This window comes from Stigmatopora nigra, chromosome 16 (assembly GCF_051989575.1).
Source record: "Stigmatopora nigra isolate UIUO_SnigA chromosome 16, RoL_Snig_1.1, whole genome shotgun sequence".
NCBI lineage: Eukaryota > Metazoa > Chordata > Actinopteri > Syngnathiformes > Syngnathidae > Stigmatopora > Stigmatopora nigra.
The window spans coordinates 400,823-416,738 of record NC_135523.1 but is presented as its reverse complement, the minus strand read 5'-3'; the positions used below and the strand labels follow the sequence as shown (position 1 = coordinate 416,738).

At 49.6% G+C, this 15,916-nt stretch overlaps 2 protein-coding genes across 3 annotated transcripts in view; both read right to left on the bottom strand.

The window, feature by feature from the left end:
- The window catches only part of cdh19 (cadherin 19, type 2), a 74,698-nt gene that overhangs the window by 41,238 nt on the left and 17,544 nt on the right, over nt 1-15,916 (bottom strand). For both annotated transcript variants that reach the window (XM_077735629.1, XM_077735627.1), the window contains exons 3-4: nt 5,197-5,283; nt 560-636 (exon numbers count right to left, since the gene is read on the bottom strand). The gene's annotated coding sequence lies outside the window, so the exon portion shown is untranslated. The remainder of the gene's footprint in view (nt 1-559; nt 637-5,196; nt 5,284-15,916) is intronic.
- dselb (dermatan sulfate epimerase like b) lies at nt 10,130-15,175 on the bottom strand. The gene has a single exon (XM_077736390.1). It carries the CDS (start codon nt 14,556-14,558, stop codon nt 11,025-11,027), a length of 3,534 nt encoding a protein of 1,177 aa, XP_077592516.1. The 5' UTR covers nt 14,559-15,175; the 3' UTR covers nt 10,130-11,024.

Genomic DNA, 15,916 nt, shown 5'->3' with positions numbered 1-15,916 from the left:
GGGGTGGGATAGAAAACAAGCTCGGCCCGGAAACCCCCGCGGCGGCGGCGGCGGCCACGCTGACACGCACGGTCGGGGCCATCTGTGATTACATTTTAAGACAAAGGATTGCAAAAGGTAAGAGAAACAATCCTAAAAGATCGCACAAAGCGAGATTGACGCTGCTTAAAAAGCACATTTTTGAAAGTTGTCGCTTGTTGCTAGGCAGAGTTCACAGAACTGCCCCGACGTGGGAAAAAGAGAAAGGCTAATAGCGCTCCATCGTGTCTGAAATACCGATTTGTAAAGATAGGCTTTTAGGTCACTAGTCTGTATTAAATATAAAATGCGCTCTTATAAATTGGGATGCAGAAGTCAATTCATTTCAACCGCTACGCCTCGCTCATATTTTAGTGGCACGAACAGCGTTAGACGTTCATTTTTCTATTTTTATTAGAAGTCGAATGCGGTAAAGAATACATTAGGTCAATTATTGTTACGTTTTGTAGGTTTAGCCACGTTTACTAAGTGCGTGAACAATACAAACGTGAGTAGAAATGCTGAAATATAGAAAACTTACCAGAATTATACTTGTCGCTAGGCAGATTTCAATGGGCCCCATCAGAAAGGTCACCAAAGGGTCAAAAGTCGTCAAAACTGTAAAGATAAGACAATTGAAATAAAGTTGATGGTGTCACTTGTTGCTAGGCAAATCAGCCTGATCAGTCAATCATGTTGAAAAGGTAACAACACTACAAAGAGAACACCATTTAATGACGCGATCAAAGTGGATTGCCGATTAAACACAAAATCTTCAAAAGCCATCGTTTGCCTGGAGAACAACAAATGTAATGCTTTTAAAAATGGCTGACCGCGACACGTACACGTACAGGTCTTATCAGCCTATTGCAAAAGGGAGGATCAAAAACGACAATTGCTTTGCACTACAATTTTAAAAAGCGAGTTTCTTGTAAAAAAAATAAAAAAATGGGGGTGGGAAGGGTGTCGCTGTGAGTTATGAATTATTTCTATAAAGGTGTCAGCTCTGTGGATTTAGTGGACAAGGGAGGTCAAACTTAAACAAGAACACTGATGTACACTATAGCACATACGCTAGCTACTATACACTACGTATATGTCATAAAAAAAAGGAATCAAAATAACAAGAAGGCTGCTGAAATTGGACCTCCGGGCGGGTCAAATCCCCTTGCTTACCTCCTCGCCGCACGGAATGAGATTTAAAAAAAAAAAAAAAGAAATAAATAAAAACACCGCCAACAGGTGGATTTAGCGCTAGCGGGCGGGCGGACACGTTAGCCAAAGCCGGAGAAGGTCACCAATGACTTTTGCTACATTGTCTCCCTCCGTAAGATGGACTTAATCCTCCGGGCGCCCTTTACGTTTGTCTGACAATCGGATTTTTCAAATTATTACTATTATTTTTTATTTTTTTTGGGCCGTCGCCGGAACAGACGGCCATAACTTCCGCCTGGTATTGACGCAAGGTCAACGTGGGTCTTAGTGTAAAGCTTTCAAATGTATTAAATGACATGAAGAGATAAGAAATTGGGGCTATGTTGTTGACAGGGGGGGGGGGTGTTTGTTGCTAGGTAGAATTTACAAGGGAAACATTTTTTTATTAAGTGTTATTTAAAAACTGTTGCAGGCAGCGAACGAGTTAAAGGCAAGAAATACCAAGGAGATTTTCAAGGCGGGTAAATGTCACTTTGTATTCATACTATCCATGTTTTATTAATACGACAAATGACTTCATTAATATTACACAAGTTTGGGGAAGGGGAATATTTGTGGAAGGGTGGAGAAAAATGCTTCTGCTTATTGTTTTTGTTGAGTACTGCAATAAAGGAAATGGTGATATCGAATCAAATAAATCAATAAAGCAAGTCATCCAACATTTTATAATTATTCTTGCTGGTCAATATTATTATTGTTTATTTTAAATGATGATACTTATTTTATTTTTTATTTAATATATTTATATATTAATATATATAAAATAATATATATAGAATATAGTCAATATATTTAACATGTATAAGGACAATAAAAACATTCAATTCAATGCCATTTCAGTTGATATGAGTAATAATCCTAATAACAAACGCAGTATGACAAGATTTTTAGTGGCAGTGCTTGAGTAATTATGGGATACAACTTCTAGTATAACCATTAATGTATTATTATTATTTAAAAAAAATAGTTTTTTCCTCTACACACAATGCACAATGATCTAGTATAACAGAGCCCCCTAGTGGAAATTTCTCTCATGACATTAAGTTTGTGTTGTCTGATTTGTCATTCGGATTACTTTGTTTGTATTTTTTTTGTTTTGCGGATGTTGTTGTGCTTGCCCGTCACCGTCACACTCACACACACACACACACACACACACACGCGGAGGGAGACACACTTTTCAAACAAAAGGTAGTCGACGGGGACTTAAGATTGTGATTTAATTAGCGGCGACTCGGAGGCCAGCCTGCGAGCGTCTCTCACCCACTGCAAAACTCATTATGGATGAATTAATGAAGTGGGACGTGCACTTGGCGGAACGCGTGCGCACATGCATTATGGATGATTTTGGATGGCTAGGCCGTGGTGGCGACGCCGTGGCAGCGACGCCGTGGCCCCGCCCACGCCTTTCAAGGCCACCAGCATAGAGGCGTTTCCACTTCAAAAGTTAAAAATGAGTCGTTGCTGCCTCACACTCCTTACAATCAAAACTTGTAAATATTGGAAAATTACAGGCAATATATATGCTCTTCATTGACCTTCATGCCTGCCTCCTACTCACCCACAAGAACGCCTTAATTCCAGCCGCCTGTTTAAAAGCGGGGAAAATAGGTGGCGGGTCGACGTCCTTGAGGAGGGGGGGGAATAAAAAGATGCTTGGTTGTCAGGCTTGACCTTCAGCACCAGCGTCAAATAAATGCTTGCTAAGGATCTTTCTTTTGGGAGGTTAAGAAAGATGGATTGAGGCATTAGCGCGCTACGTTTTCACAGCATTTTTCCACCCCTTATTTTGAAGGCTAATGTCATAGGACGACCACAAAATGATCACGCTTGCATCATTCTGATGACTTTCTGATGGATTTCAGATTGTTTGAGTCACTTTTAGGCCTAGTTGAGGATATTTCAACTACTTTGATGGAGTATTTCCCTAGATTGTAGAGTATTTGAGTACACCCAGGAGTATTTTAGGGAGATTGAAGTGTGTTTAGGTGACTTTTAGGGATATTTGAGTACATCTAATGATATTTGAATGACTATCAGGGACATTTAAATGAGTATTTCAGTAGATTTTAGAGTTTTTAGTCTCGCTTCTGATGACGTCTAATTTTCAGTATTCTGCGCGAATTTCCCCGGCTTTAGCTCTAGCGGACGTCTGATGCATTCCAAACGGCGGGAGATGAATGAAGGCGTCGGGTGCCGACCCTCCCACTCGGGACGGATTGGTCATCCATCACGCTCGACGGCGGCGGCCAAACGTAATCATTCATCCGGAAGCTGGCGCTTCCTCAAATGTCAACGGCGGGCGAAAAAGAAGAAAAAGAAAATGGGAAGGTGGTCGGCGATAGGGGGGGGGGTTGTCGATCGATCATGAGCGCCGCTGAAAAATGCAAATACGTCGACGGGAAGTTGTCGCGCGGCAAATAACGCTTAGTCCCGGTCTTGTTGGGATAGTTGAGTGATGTTGATAAAGTCGCCGGTACGCCATATTGTTATGGGGCTTTTTATAGCAGATTGACCTTTCACCAAGATGGATGCTCTCCACTTCTGCCGCAAGACTTTATGTGCTTGACAACACACATTTTTCTTGCCTACTTTATACTCTATCACACACACGCATTTCTTACTTTTTGTGCAGTTTTTAGATATTACGACTTGTTTTTGTTCTTATTCATCTCTTAAAAGTATTTTCTAAATGACAGTGATCCTGTAAACTCAAAAATTGGGCTCTTTTAGATATATTTTTTCACGTACTCTAAGATATTGTGATAATATAAATCCAGTAGATATTTCCCTGAAAGTACTTATAACGGTTTTAATTGTGTTTTATTCATTTAGGAGGCAGTTATTTGAGGTCATGACGTTGACAGTTGAATTTGTGGGAGAGCAGCGCCACCTATTGGCATTTTAGTGTTGTTACAAAAACAATAATTTTCAAACTATAATAAAATTATTTTTGCATGTTTGGCCGATACAACCTAAATTTTAAAATTTTACTTTTATTTTATCTTATTTTTTAAATGAATCATCATGAGACAAAAACAATCCAAATCTATGTTAACTGATTTTTGCCCCCCGGGTGTCGCTGTTTGTCGTCTTTTGGTCTGCGATGCTACTCGTGCATGAAAAACATGATTTGACAATCTATTTATTATTTAATTGCTTATCTCAGACTTATGGATCAGTTGTAAAAGACTATTTTATGTACGTTCTCTTGCTTTGAATCTTCCGACCTGTGATGCATAATGACAGGTTATATTCATAGCCTCATTTTAAAAAATAAATGGTTTGCACGATCGTGGAAACTTGTTAAAGCGCGGCATTTAAGCCCCGCCCGCCCACGCCTTCTGAAAAATCCCCCAACGATTTGGCGTCGACGCAAATATGAGGTTAGACAGGTCCAAACTTTTCAGCGCTGCCTGGGAACATAACTCATGTGATTGCATATTTGCATTCATCTACTATGGAATCGTATTTAAAAAATTCCGAGTATGGGCAGTTATGCAAGGCATTGAGCCCACACTGTGTTTTTCCTCATGAAACGTTGCTTTTATCATCCTAGCAAATGATTTTGTTGAATAAAAATGGATTTGACTTGAAATACAGCATGAGCCGTGACTCACTCTGGCAGTAAGATGAATTATTATTTTAGACGAGAAAGGAACAAACGATGCTCATCGCGTCTATTTTCGGACCCGCATCGAGGTGAATGGCGCCCGCCGTCCTGGCTTCCCGTTCCCAAACACCTTTGTGTCACATCAATGGCGGGCGCATTTTAATGGAATATGACGCAGCGCAGCCAAAGCGCTGGGAATAAAAGACATGTTGTTTCGCCGGCTGCCAGATCAAAGGTTGCCGGTTTGATACCGACGACGAGCGCAGACTTTAACCAGAGCCGTTTTGAAGGCAATCTGCTCTTTTGTTGACAGACCCACAACCAAAACGGGAAGAAGCATTTACACTTACCCGAGTTGTCGGCGAAGAGGAATCCGGGACGTGACTTGACGTGGCTTTCCGCCCAAAGAAATCCGTCTGGACGACTGGACGATGACCCTGGTGAAGATAAAGGGTGGTGTGAATTTCAGAAATGCAAAGGGAGTTTTCAAAACAAATCTCAGTTCATACACAATTAGGAGTGACTTTTCAAGGCATTTTTTTTACTAAAAAGCTGTACGAAAAACAAGTACGTGACACAAAATGGCCGTCAAAACGTCAACGTCATACAGTGCAGTCTTTTCTCTGATGGCGTATTTCAAAATGCCAAAGTGGTTTTCTCCAAACTGACAGACGCGTGTCATTTAAAAAGAGAATAATAACAATAGACAAAAAGAAGTGGTTGTGCTGTCAAATCTGTCGTGGAGAACCTGTTTTCTGCTTAATTGGGACAAGTGGAGGCGGGCGGGCGGACATGTTTGCAGAGCCACGCAGACAGATGATGGGCCGCCATCTGGCCCACATTAGCGCTAACGCTAACTCTCTGTCTCGCAAAAATAGTCAGATTGACTGACTTCTGGGAATGGGCCTCATTTACGGGGAAGCCCCGAAAACATTGGGCCAGACGTCGGCTAGGCTAGGCTTTTAGCCTTCTCGGTGTGTTCAATGTTTAGCCGCTAGCGGCTCGGGGGCGCTAATCTAAAGCTCCCTTTTGCTCCCGTTAAGTAGATAATCAATAGCGCCATTAAGGAGAAGCGCCGAGGCTCGTTTGCAATCCAATGGAGCATCGCCATAGCATAGCCAAAGGTTATTCAGCTCTTCCATACTGGAAACACTCATTCATCAAAAGCTGAAGGCGGACTGCATACTAAGTGGACACACACACAAACACTAGAAATAAACGGTTGAACGAGCTAGCTAGCTAGCGCTGGCTACCAAGCCAAGTTTGTAGAGGCGGGGGTCACCGCGCGGTCCGCTAGCCAGCCACAGACGAGCCAAGCGCGCTTCCCAGGAAATTGTTTGCAAAATCCGGAAAGTTTTGCGAGTTTCCGTTGTGGCCGGAGCCGCTATTAGCCGCCGCCGCCGCCGTTAGCCGCCAGATGGACAAATTGTCAGACAAAGTCATTTTTTCCCAGGGAACCAAAAATGTTCTTTTCAGCCAGTCTGAAATGAGTTTTCAAGGACGTGGAAATAGTAGAATCTCACCAATGCCATGATTCATCCAATAATGGGGCGCAAAGAAGCTCTCAAGGTCTGTTAGCGCTCGGGCTAAGACGGCCAAACGCTCCACAAATAAAGCGCTAAGGCATTCACTCTTATTTATTAATCTCTCTTCCCGAAGATGGCTGCATTATTGATGGAGACGTCAAGGCGGCTTTTTGTTCTTTTTGTTTGTTTGTCCCTACAAAGGCGCTCGACTTCAAAACATGACGTCAGTCTACGAAGAGAATTGACGTGGCGGGTCGCCACCGACCAGATTGACGGCCGGCAAAAATACCAAAACTACACCGATTGACGATTTGTGGCCACCCGCGATTGCCATCGTTTTTTTTTTTTTCTTCTTCATGGGCTTGAGATTCCGCCGGCGTTGCGCTGGGGGAAAAATCCAATTAGATTTTTAATGAGGAAGGTGCCAATCCAGGCACCAGCCAGTGAGCGAGCGCAGCTTAATTCCTGAGCCATTTTTTAATTACAACTTCAATAAATATCACAGCCTGATTAAAAAATAATAATAATCATTGAAAAGTGAAGGGCACGAACGATGAACGATTCGATGGCACCTGGGCGGGCGGGGCCTTCTAACGACCACCGGGACAGTTTGAATTAGCGAGGGAGAACAATTTAGCTTCAATCGATAGCATTAGTAGGATCGTTTTAGGACGTGTAAACAAGGAAGAAGTCTTTGACGTTTTGCTCAAACGCAAACTTCTCAAGCTCCTTCTTATTTGCTGATGGGAAGTGCGAAGAAGGGCTTTATATTATGGAGCGTTGCCCCCCCCCCCCCCCCCCCCCACTTAATAGTGAGCCGCGTCAACGCCGTAAGCCGCATTTTGTTATCTTTGAAGTAAGAGCGCCGTTTCCCGCCGAGTGCTCGCAGCCGTCGGAGTTATTAGCCGGCCGGCCGACGTGATTTTTATTTTTTGCGATTTTCCCCCAGCGACGCCCCGACCGGCGAGCGCGCGGGCTGAAATGAATCATAAAAACGGAAGGATAAACATGTTTTTTTTTGTGGGGGGAAAATGGCCACGTTATGTCACAGGACGAGAAAAACTGTGCCTAAAAATGAGATCTCTCGATGGCAAATTGGGGAAAAAGATGACAAAATCATTTTGAAGGATGCTCATTTGTACAATAAGTTGTCACGTTAGCGGACATTAGCTGACTCGGCGCTAACATTTCCCACACTTTTGCTCCAAATGGGATGAACATAGCAAAAAATAGGATATGATATATAATCATCTATTTCAAAGTTTTCCTGTATGACATGTACATGTTACCATGACAACAAAAGTGCCTCCATTTTGCAGTCGATTTAACTAAACTTTTGGCTATTTGTGTATGTATTAAGATGATTTTGTTGTCCGCAGCCACGGCGCCATTTTTGCCCACCGCCAACGTTGAGCCGCCTCATTAAATGGCCGCCGGAGAGCCATGCATTATTGATGAGACGGCTTGATTAATTGAAAATATCCTCCTCCGCAAAAGTGGTATGGGGGAGGGGGGGCAGGGGCGTTTAAGTGGCTGGGAACGACTTAGTAATGTTTTTTTCCTTCCTGGTTATTTGCCGCACAATTGAGCCACCTAAAAAAAGGCCATGGCCACAAAATGGGCGGAGAGTTTGGAAATTTGGCTTTCAGCCTATTAGACGCTCTTCTTTTAAATAGGGGAAAAATATATATCATGGATTCAATACCCAGACATGTAACATTGTTTTGCCAAAAATAAAGTGGGTTAGAGAGAAAGAAGAAAGAAAAACATCCTCTGATTTTGAAAAAAATAACTTTTTGGGTGAAACGATGTTTTTTTCTGTGGCAAAATGGACATAAAATGCTACTGACGGATCATGAGACGAATCGACGGGATGTTTTTTTGGCACCACGACGGCATTAGTTGGCATACGAAAGGGGTGCATAAGCTTGGCGTGCGGCTGGCAAAAGAAGGAGAATGCCGGGACGGTTGAAAGCGCAAAGGAAGGACGGCTTTGCACCAAGCGTAACGTAACGAGTCCCCGGAGTTGTCCCGCCTCTATTTACGCTCTCGTTAGCGCCGTCCCCCGAGACGCCGCACGTAAACACGTCACCGACGGGTACACAAAGTGCTTCTTTTCTGGGCTTGACGAAAAGCGTCTGTAATGATTGGTATTCTCGTTGAAAAGAAGGCGTTGGTTGTGGAGTGGAGCCGCCGTTCCAACGCATTTCATTAACGATGCCTTTTGCCTTTTTTTTCGAGCTACATTCCACCGCGGCGCTTTGATGTCAAAGACTCGTCGTCGTTCCTTTCAAAATGCCATTCATCTTAATAGCGCTCGATAGGTGTTTTGGAAGAACGCGGCTATGGAGCCACGTGCGGCTCTCCGACGCGGCTACATTGATAAAAACCCAAAATGATGATAAAATAACAGAATTAAATGAAATCTCATTTGGTGGTTTGCAAGGTTAGCATTGGGTAAACAACTGCTAGCATTCCCTTACATTTTATGCGTGTTAAATCTTAAATGATAAACAATCCTTTTGTCCTGAGCTCTTCAACGGCAAATGTTCGAAGCCTGATTGTTTGTTTGTCCTTCAAATGTAGACTTTACACAATTTCATTTGGCCAAGCTTAGAGCTAGCCGGATAAAGCAGGCCGGCTTTTCTTGACATTTTCTAGATTTTCTTCTCAAGGGCAAAGACACGCACGCCAGCGCATAAATAACAACAACAACAACAAGATTCTCGGGCGGGCTGATGAAAATCTTTTCCAATAAAGCTGAAATGAATCAGAATCATTTAAAGCAAAGATGTTTTATCCTCCTCTCCAGTTTTGTTCTTTTCTTTTTGCGGCTGCCGTGGCGGTTGGAATTTTTTTTTCGGCGGTCTGATCATGACATTTCTCCTCTTTGATATTTTTTTTTGCAGCCCGAGCGAGCGCTTGGCAGAGGACAAAACGTGGATGGCGCCGCTTTTTGTGCGGCCCCGCCAATTTAGCGTCCACGTTCCACGGCGTTATTGGCTACGGCGGCGGGCTAATTGTTAGCGTGGGGGAGCAGAACGGGGAAACAGAGAAAATGAAAGAAAATGTACATTTTTTCTGTTGATCCTTGATCAAAAAGAACATATTATGATGCCAATAAATACCAATTGGATGACTTAGATATGAAAAAATTCAATGAATGAGTTCATTAAAATGACAAGAGAATATACGCAGCATTTGGACAAAAGGCAGTCTTACAATTGACAGACGCTAAATGATTGGAACACCTGGAGCTTGCATAAGATTTGATAAAAATGCAGGAGATATGAAAGGGCGCATCTGCAAGACATTGAAAAGAAGAAGAAGAAAAACAAGTCGAGGCACTTCAACGCAACTATTTGCCCGAGGTGCTGCTGTAGTGCAACCAGGGCCAACTGCACACACTTGATGACTACATTTTTGCGCTTTCTAACAAAGAGAACAAACGGACGCATCCCATTCGTCAACGGGAGAACTACTATAACGTCGCTTGCAAGATTACCACACCAGAAACAATTCTTTTACCAGGTTGACAAGAACATGAGTATACTATACGTCTTTAATTGTCCTGTTTGATTATTTCCAGATGGCACAGACAACAACAAATGGGCATTTTTGGGTAAAAAAAAAATGGGAAGAGGATATATTGACTATGAATCCGTCTAAGACGTTTATGAGCAGCCAACGAGTTAAAAAAAAAGCGTTTGCACGCTCCGATTGCAGTATGACAAGAAAGAAAACATTGTAAACTGGATTGAGTTTGGAACTTTTATTTGCTTTTGTAACGTGGCCTTTGAAAATACAAGCGCTGTGAACAAAGGCCACGCCCCCCACGGCGCGGCAACGGCACCCTCGTCGCTAGATGTCTGATTAAACGCGGCCAAACATCAATTTAAAAGAAAAAAATGCAAGCGTTTGCCTCGGCGGCGGCGGCGTCGCCTCATTTGTGACATTTTGCAGATTAATAGGAGCCTCCCACGGAAGGGGGGGGGGCGGAGCTTGCGGGGAGCGCTGGAAAATTACTTTGACTGCAAATGTGTCACGGCTGACAGCTATTTTATATATATATATATATTTTTTTCTCACTCCCCATTAAACACTTCCCTGTGATCTAATTCAATAAACGCCGGGGGGAGTTGGAATACTCTTGGTATCTTAAAAGCCACGATAGGAGAGGAGTGTGGACATGAATAGTCAAATCGGTCGCGACCGCGTACCCCAAAAAAAGCCACCAAAATGACAAAGCGTGGCGCCGTTAGGACGCTCTTTAAAGGGAAGTAGCACTTGTTCAAAATGAGGCTGATGCAAACAATGTCCCAAAGTCCATCAAGCAATGATTTTTCAGGGTTTCCCCTTGAGCTTTATCAACCCGGCGGGCTGCCAGGCTAACACTGTGCCACAAAGGAATGATAAATTGGCGATAAATGTCAGCTTGGGCCCTTCATGTTTTTTCTTTTTCTTCCATGATTTCCCTTATCAAATTGTAATCCTCACACTCCACGACAACAATTTCTCTCCCTTAATTTTCAACCCTGACAACGCATCCCACGAACCATAAAGGGTCAATAAATACCGCCATCGTACGCGGTCCGAAACAGACGACGATCCCCGGCGCATTCATTTTAGTATTAAAAGGTCCCGGTTTGAAATTAACCGGGCCAGCGAGCGAAACCCAGCCGCTTCATGACGCCCCCGCAGACCTCCTCGGCCAGCCGCACGTCTCGCGCCGGCATTTTCTGCCGCCAGGCGGCGATGCTGGCCGGCGAGATGTCCCCCTCGTACTGCAGGCTGTACAAGTTGGTGGAGGTGGTGAAGGCCAGTTGGTTGAGCGCGGCGGGCGACAGCGGCACCCCCAGGAAGGCGTGGATCTGGCGGGCCGTGGCCTCGGGCCAATTGACCACGTCCTCAAAGCGCACCCGCAGGTAGGAGTCCTCGGGGAGGCTCTGGCCGACCCGCAGGGCGGCGGCCGTGTGGGCCAGCCACAGGTGGGCCAGGATCAGCGCCGGGCGGCTCTCGCCGCGGGCCAGCAGCCGTCGGAGCGCCTCGAATTCCGGCGCCTGGCTGGGGCAGGCCGGCGGGGCCTCCTTGAATATCAGGGAGAGGTGCTGAGGGACGTTCTTCAGGGAGTACAAGCTGGGCTGGCTGTTGTACAACATGAGATAAATCCAAGCGCGGGGGTCCCTCACCACGTGGAGGGTCTTCAGGGAGGGTCCCACCGCCTCCCGCACAAAGGGGAGCTTCAGCGTCCAGCTCCCGCTGCGCATGTTCAGGACCACGCGGGCGTTGGGGAAGCGGGACAGGTGGCGTCGCAGCTCCAGGACGTACTCGGCGTCCGGCGGCGGCCCGGACTTCCTCTTGTCGGAGCCTGGCCGACCCCCGCCGTCGGCCAGCTGGACGTTCTGCAGGTGCAGCTTGGTGTTGTGGACCAGCGAGTGGAGCCAGCCCTGGATCACCTTGAAGCGCCCCCGCCGGGCATCGGCCCGGGACCACTCGCAGGAGTCCACCAGGGAATCGAACTGGAACTCCGTCTCGGGCACGTCCAGGTGCTGGGTGGGCACCCGGATGTAGACAAAGTCCGAGTTGTTGTAAAAGAGGTGCTTGAGGATCTCGGCCCCGGAGCCGGGCAGGGACGCGATCAGGACGGTGGGGAGGGGCATCTGGCGGCGCTCCCTCGGCGGCGGCGGCAGCTCGGACGGGCCGCCGCTCTTCCACTTGACGCCGCAGAGTAGCCGCTCGCAGCTGTTGGAGACCAGGAGCAGTCCGGCGATCCACAGGAAGAGCACGGCCAGCAGGGCGTAGCGCATCTGCCCGCGCAGCCTGAAGCAGGCGTCGTGGAACTTGCGCCGCGTGGCCAGGAAGGCCAGCATCCCGCAGAGGAGCAGGACCGCCACGGCCGCCACGGCCGCCCCGTGCGCCGAGCCCGAGTCGGACGGCGGCCCCTCGCCGTCGCCCGGCCCCAGCGTCTGCGTGCCCAGGCCGAAGCGGGTGACCCGGTGGCGGTCCTCCACCTTGCAGTGGCCCCCGAAGCCCAGGTAGGCCCACCTGGCCCCGATGTCCCGGTAGTTGGTGGCGATGGACACGACCGTCTCCGTGTCGTTGAGGGTCAGGGCCAGGCGCACGCCGTTCTGGCCGTGGTCCAGGAAGCGGCAGTCCGACACCCGGACGTGCGGGCCGTGGAAGACGTAGGCGGTCCGGCTGACGGCGCCGTCCACGGGGAAGGTGACGTTGACGTACTGGGTCCAGCGCTTCTTGAACTCGGCCGCCTGCTCGGCCTCCTGGATGCGGGTCTCCGGGCTGTGTCCGCCGTCGCTCTGCAGCCAGAACATCTTGTAGTGGGCGTCCCACACGTCCATCATGGCGCCGTTGTAGCGGTCCATGAAGCGGAAGGGCACGTACTTGAAGTCGATGTCCAGGTTGTGGAAGAAGGCGCTGAGGCGGCGCACGGGCGAGTCGGCCGCCTTCTCCACGTGGTCCACCACCAGCAGCGTCTGCGAGTCCAGCAGCACCAGCGCCCGGTACACGCTCTTCAGCTTCATGGCCGGCGAGTAGGCCCCGGCGGCCTGGCCGCTGGCGAACATGGCCTGGCCGTGGGCCTGGGCCGCCACCACCTCGCCGTGGGCGTCGCCCACGCCCCGCTCGTTCCAGCGCAGCCACTTGACGCACTCGCCCAGCTGGCCCTCCCAGGGCCCGTTGCAGCGGCTGGTGGGCGAGGGCCCGAAGACCAGCACGTTGTTGAGGTAGCTGAGCTTGGGCCCGTACAGCGCCTCCGACACAAAGGCCTGGCCGTTGGGGGCGAAGGTGAAGGAGTTCTGGTCCGGGTGCTCGTGGCCCGGGTTGAAGCTGTTCCAGCCCCGCAGCCAGCCGTAGGGCTTCTGGTGGACCATGTCGTAGACGGCCCGCCCGCCCAGCTTGCCCGACTTGAAGCTGACGAAGGTGTTGCCCCGGCCGGCCGGCAGCCCGCCGCCGTAGGTCACCACGCCCCAGTCGGAGAAGACGTGCAGGCCGGGGCGGCCGAAGCCGGGGGGCGGGCGCGGCGCCAGCCGGGCGTCGTACCAGATGAACTCGGTGTGCAGCGTGGCCCAGCGCTGCGCCGCCGAGTGGCCCATGGGGCCGTCCTTGGGCCGGTGCTTGCGGATCTGCTGGGCCAGCCAGTTGCCCGTGCCGTTCCTCAGCACAAAGGCGTCCAGGAAGGCCAGCTGGCTCTCGGGCCCGTAGAACCAGTTGTAGTTGGAGTCGGCGATGCCCACCGAGCGCTGGAAGCCCGGCAGCAGCGTGGCGTAGTAGAACCAAAAGTGCTGGCGCAGCCAGTGGTTGTGCGCGTTGTCCAGGCCAAAGTGACGCTTGGCCAGGAAGACGTACTGCGTGATGGACTTGGCCGTGTAGCTGCCGTAGGCCACGCCCTCGTCCAGCGTGCCGTCCACCACGTGGTTGAGCAGGAACATGGTCTTCTCCATGTAGTCCACCGCCACCCGCTGCCACGGCGCCGCCTCGGCCCGGTGCCGCTGGCCCGCCACCAGCGCCCCGATCAGCATGGCCAGCACGTTGGTGCTCTGGTGGTTGTGGAGGTACTGCTGCCCCCAGCCCCGGTACTTGGAGAAGGAGTACAGCAGCGCCGTCTGCGAGCGGATCTTCTCCAGGTACCTCTCCCGCCGCCCCCCGTCCAGGTAGCCGTGGACAAAGTCGTAGGCCGTGGCAAAGCCCGTCAGCGAGTGCGCCATGGGCACCTCGTCCTGGGGCGCCCCGCTCACGTTCCAGTCGGCGTAGTCGGCCATGCGGTCCATGAACTTGAGCAGGAAGCGCAGGGCGGCCCCGTCCTCGGGGCACAGCAGGCAGTAGAGCGCCAGGGGCGGCAGGTTGTTGCCGTAGATCTCGTTCCACTTGCCGGAAAACTCCCGGTGCTCGGCGGGCGGCAGGTACGTTGCGCCGTTGGACAGCATGGTCAGCGCCGCGCCCCGCACCACTTTGAAGATGTGCCCGTGGCTGCCCTGCGAGCGCTGCCTCATCTGCGCCACGTCCCCCGGCCCGAAGTACACAGTCGGGTGGGTGGCCGCCGTGGCCGCCGCGGCCGGGGGCTCCGTGGAGAGCTCCCCTCCGTCCGTGGCGTTGTTGGGGAGCCCGGAGAAGGCGGATCCCGCCGCCCAGAGCGGGAGCAGTAAGGAAAAAGCCCACACCAGCGGCGCCATGCCGTCCGCCGTCCTTCTGTGCGTCGCTCCGTCCGTCAATCCGGGCTTCACTTAATTAAAAAAAGCACGTGTCCCCATCGGGCGGATTTTGCAGTCTTGAAAAGTCTTGAAAACTTGGGCGCGCTTTCCACACACAAGACGCCCCGGTCGGCGTGGCGTCCGTTGAGACGGCGCCGGGAGCCCGCGCGAGCGTCCGGCGAGCGGCGCTCCTCCGCGGGCGACATGGCTGGCCTTTCCGCCGTCCGCGCGGCTCAGAGTCCGGGTGCCGGAGCCCCCTCCTCTTCCTTTCCCTCTCCCGCTCGTCCCGCGTCGCGACTCCTCCTCTTCACGTCGGAAAAGGGAGGAAAGTTGTCGTCACCCCTCAAGCATGCCCTCTTTTTTTTCCACGTTGCGAGCAGGAAATCAAGGATGATGATGATGATGAGGATGAGGAGGAGGCGGCTGATGACTATTCCAGAAGATCCAGGCATGCGGCGGGGGCGCCGTGTCGACGTGTTCCGTCTTAACGCGCGCACGTACGAATGCGCGGAGACTGCGTCGTCGTCGTCGTCTTGCCGCTGTTTAACATTGATCTTCTTTTTTTTCCTTGGGTGAGCGAGGGGGAAACGTGGCCGCTAGGAGGCGATGTGGCGTTGATAGCGCAGGCTCTCTCTCTCTCTCTCCCGCGGGGGCGGGGGTAATAAACGCGGTGGCGCGCAATCAAACAAGTGGTGGTAAAATACAGCGAGCGAGAGCATGGGATTGATGTTGCCGTGTAAAAAAAAAAAAAAAGGCGGCCCTATTAAAAGGATTGCGTTCAATACAAGTCATTGTGGGCTTGTGGAAGAAAAAATATGGAGGAATATGAATCAGCTGTAATGTGACAGGTGAACAATGACGTGCTTTCGGCTTTGGGAATGAATGCTCGATCACTTCATTTGTTTGCATTGTGTTAACCAAGAAAATGCGCCGCAACGCTGACACAAAAAAAGCGCATTGGGTGGCAACTTTCGCTTAAAGTGCCATCATTAGTTCGCAATATTGAAACGTTAGCCATACAGAAATCCATCAACAATATTCAACGATACAACTCATTCCTTGCTACGGACAAACTGGGTAAATGATATATTTCATATCAAAACTGCTGTCAAGAAAAATAGTTGTAAAAAATGCCATGGACAACAATAGACTGGCCTCCAATACACATCCACCATTGGACATTGGCCCCAAAATGGCTTCCTAGCACCGTCAACAAACACAGCGTAGAACTACATTTGTGTATTCATTCAAGCATACATTATTAGCAAGCTCAAGCTAGTCCTCACTTCCCAGAGCTAATGAAAGGGTAGGATTTGAGCAAATACTTCAAAGAAGAAATA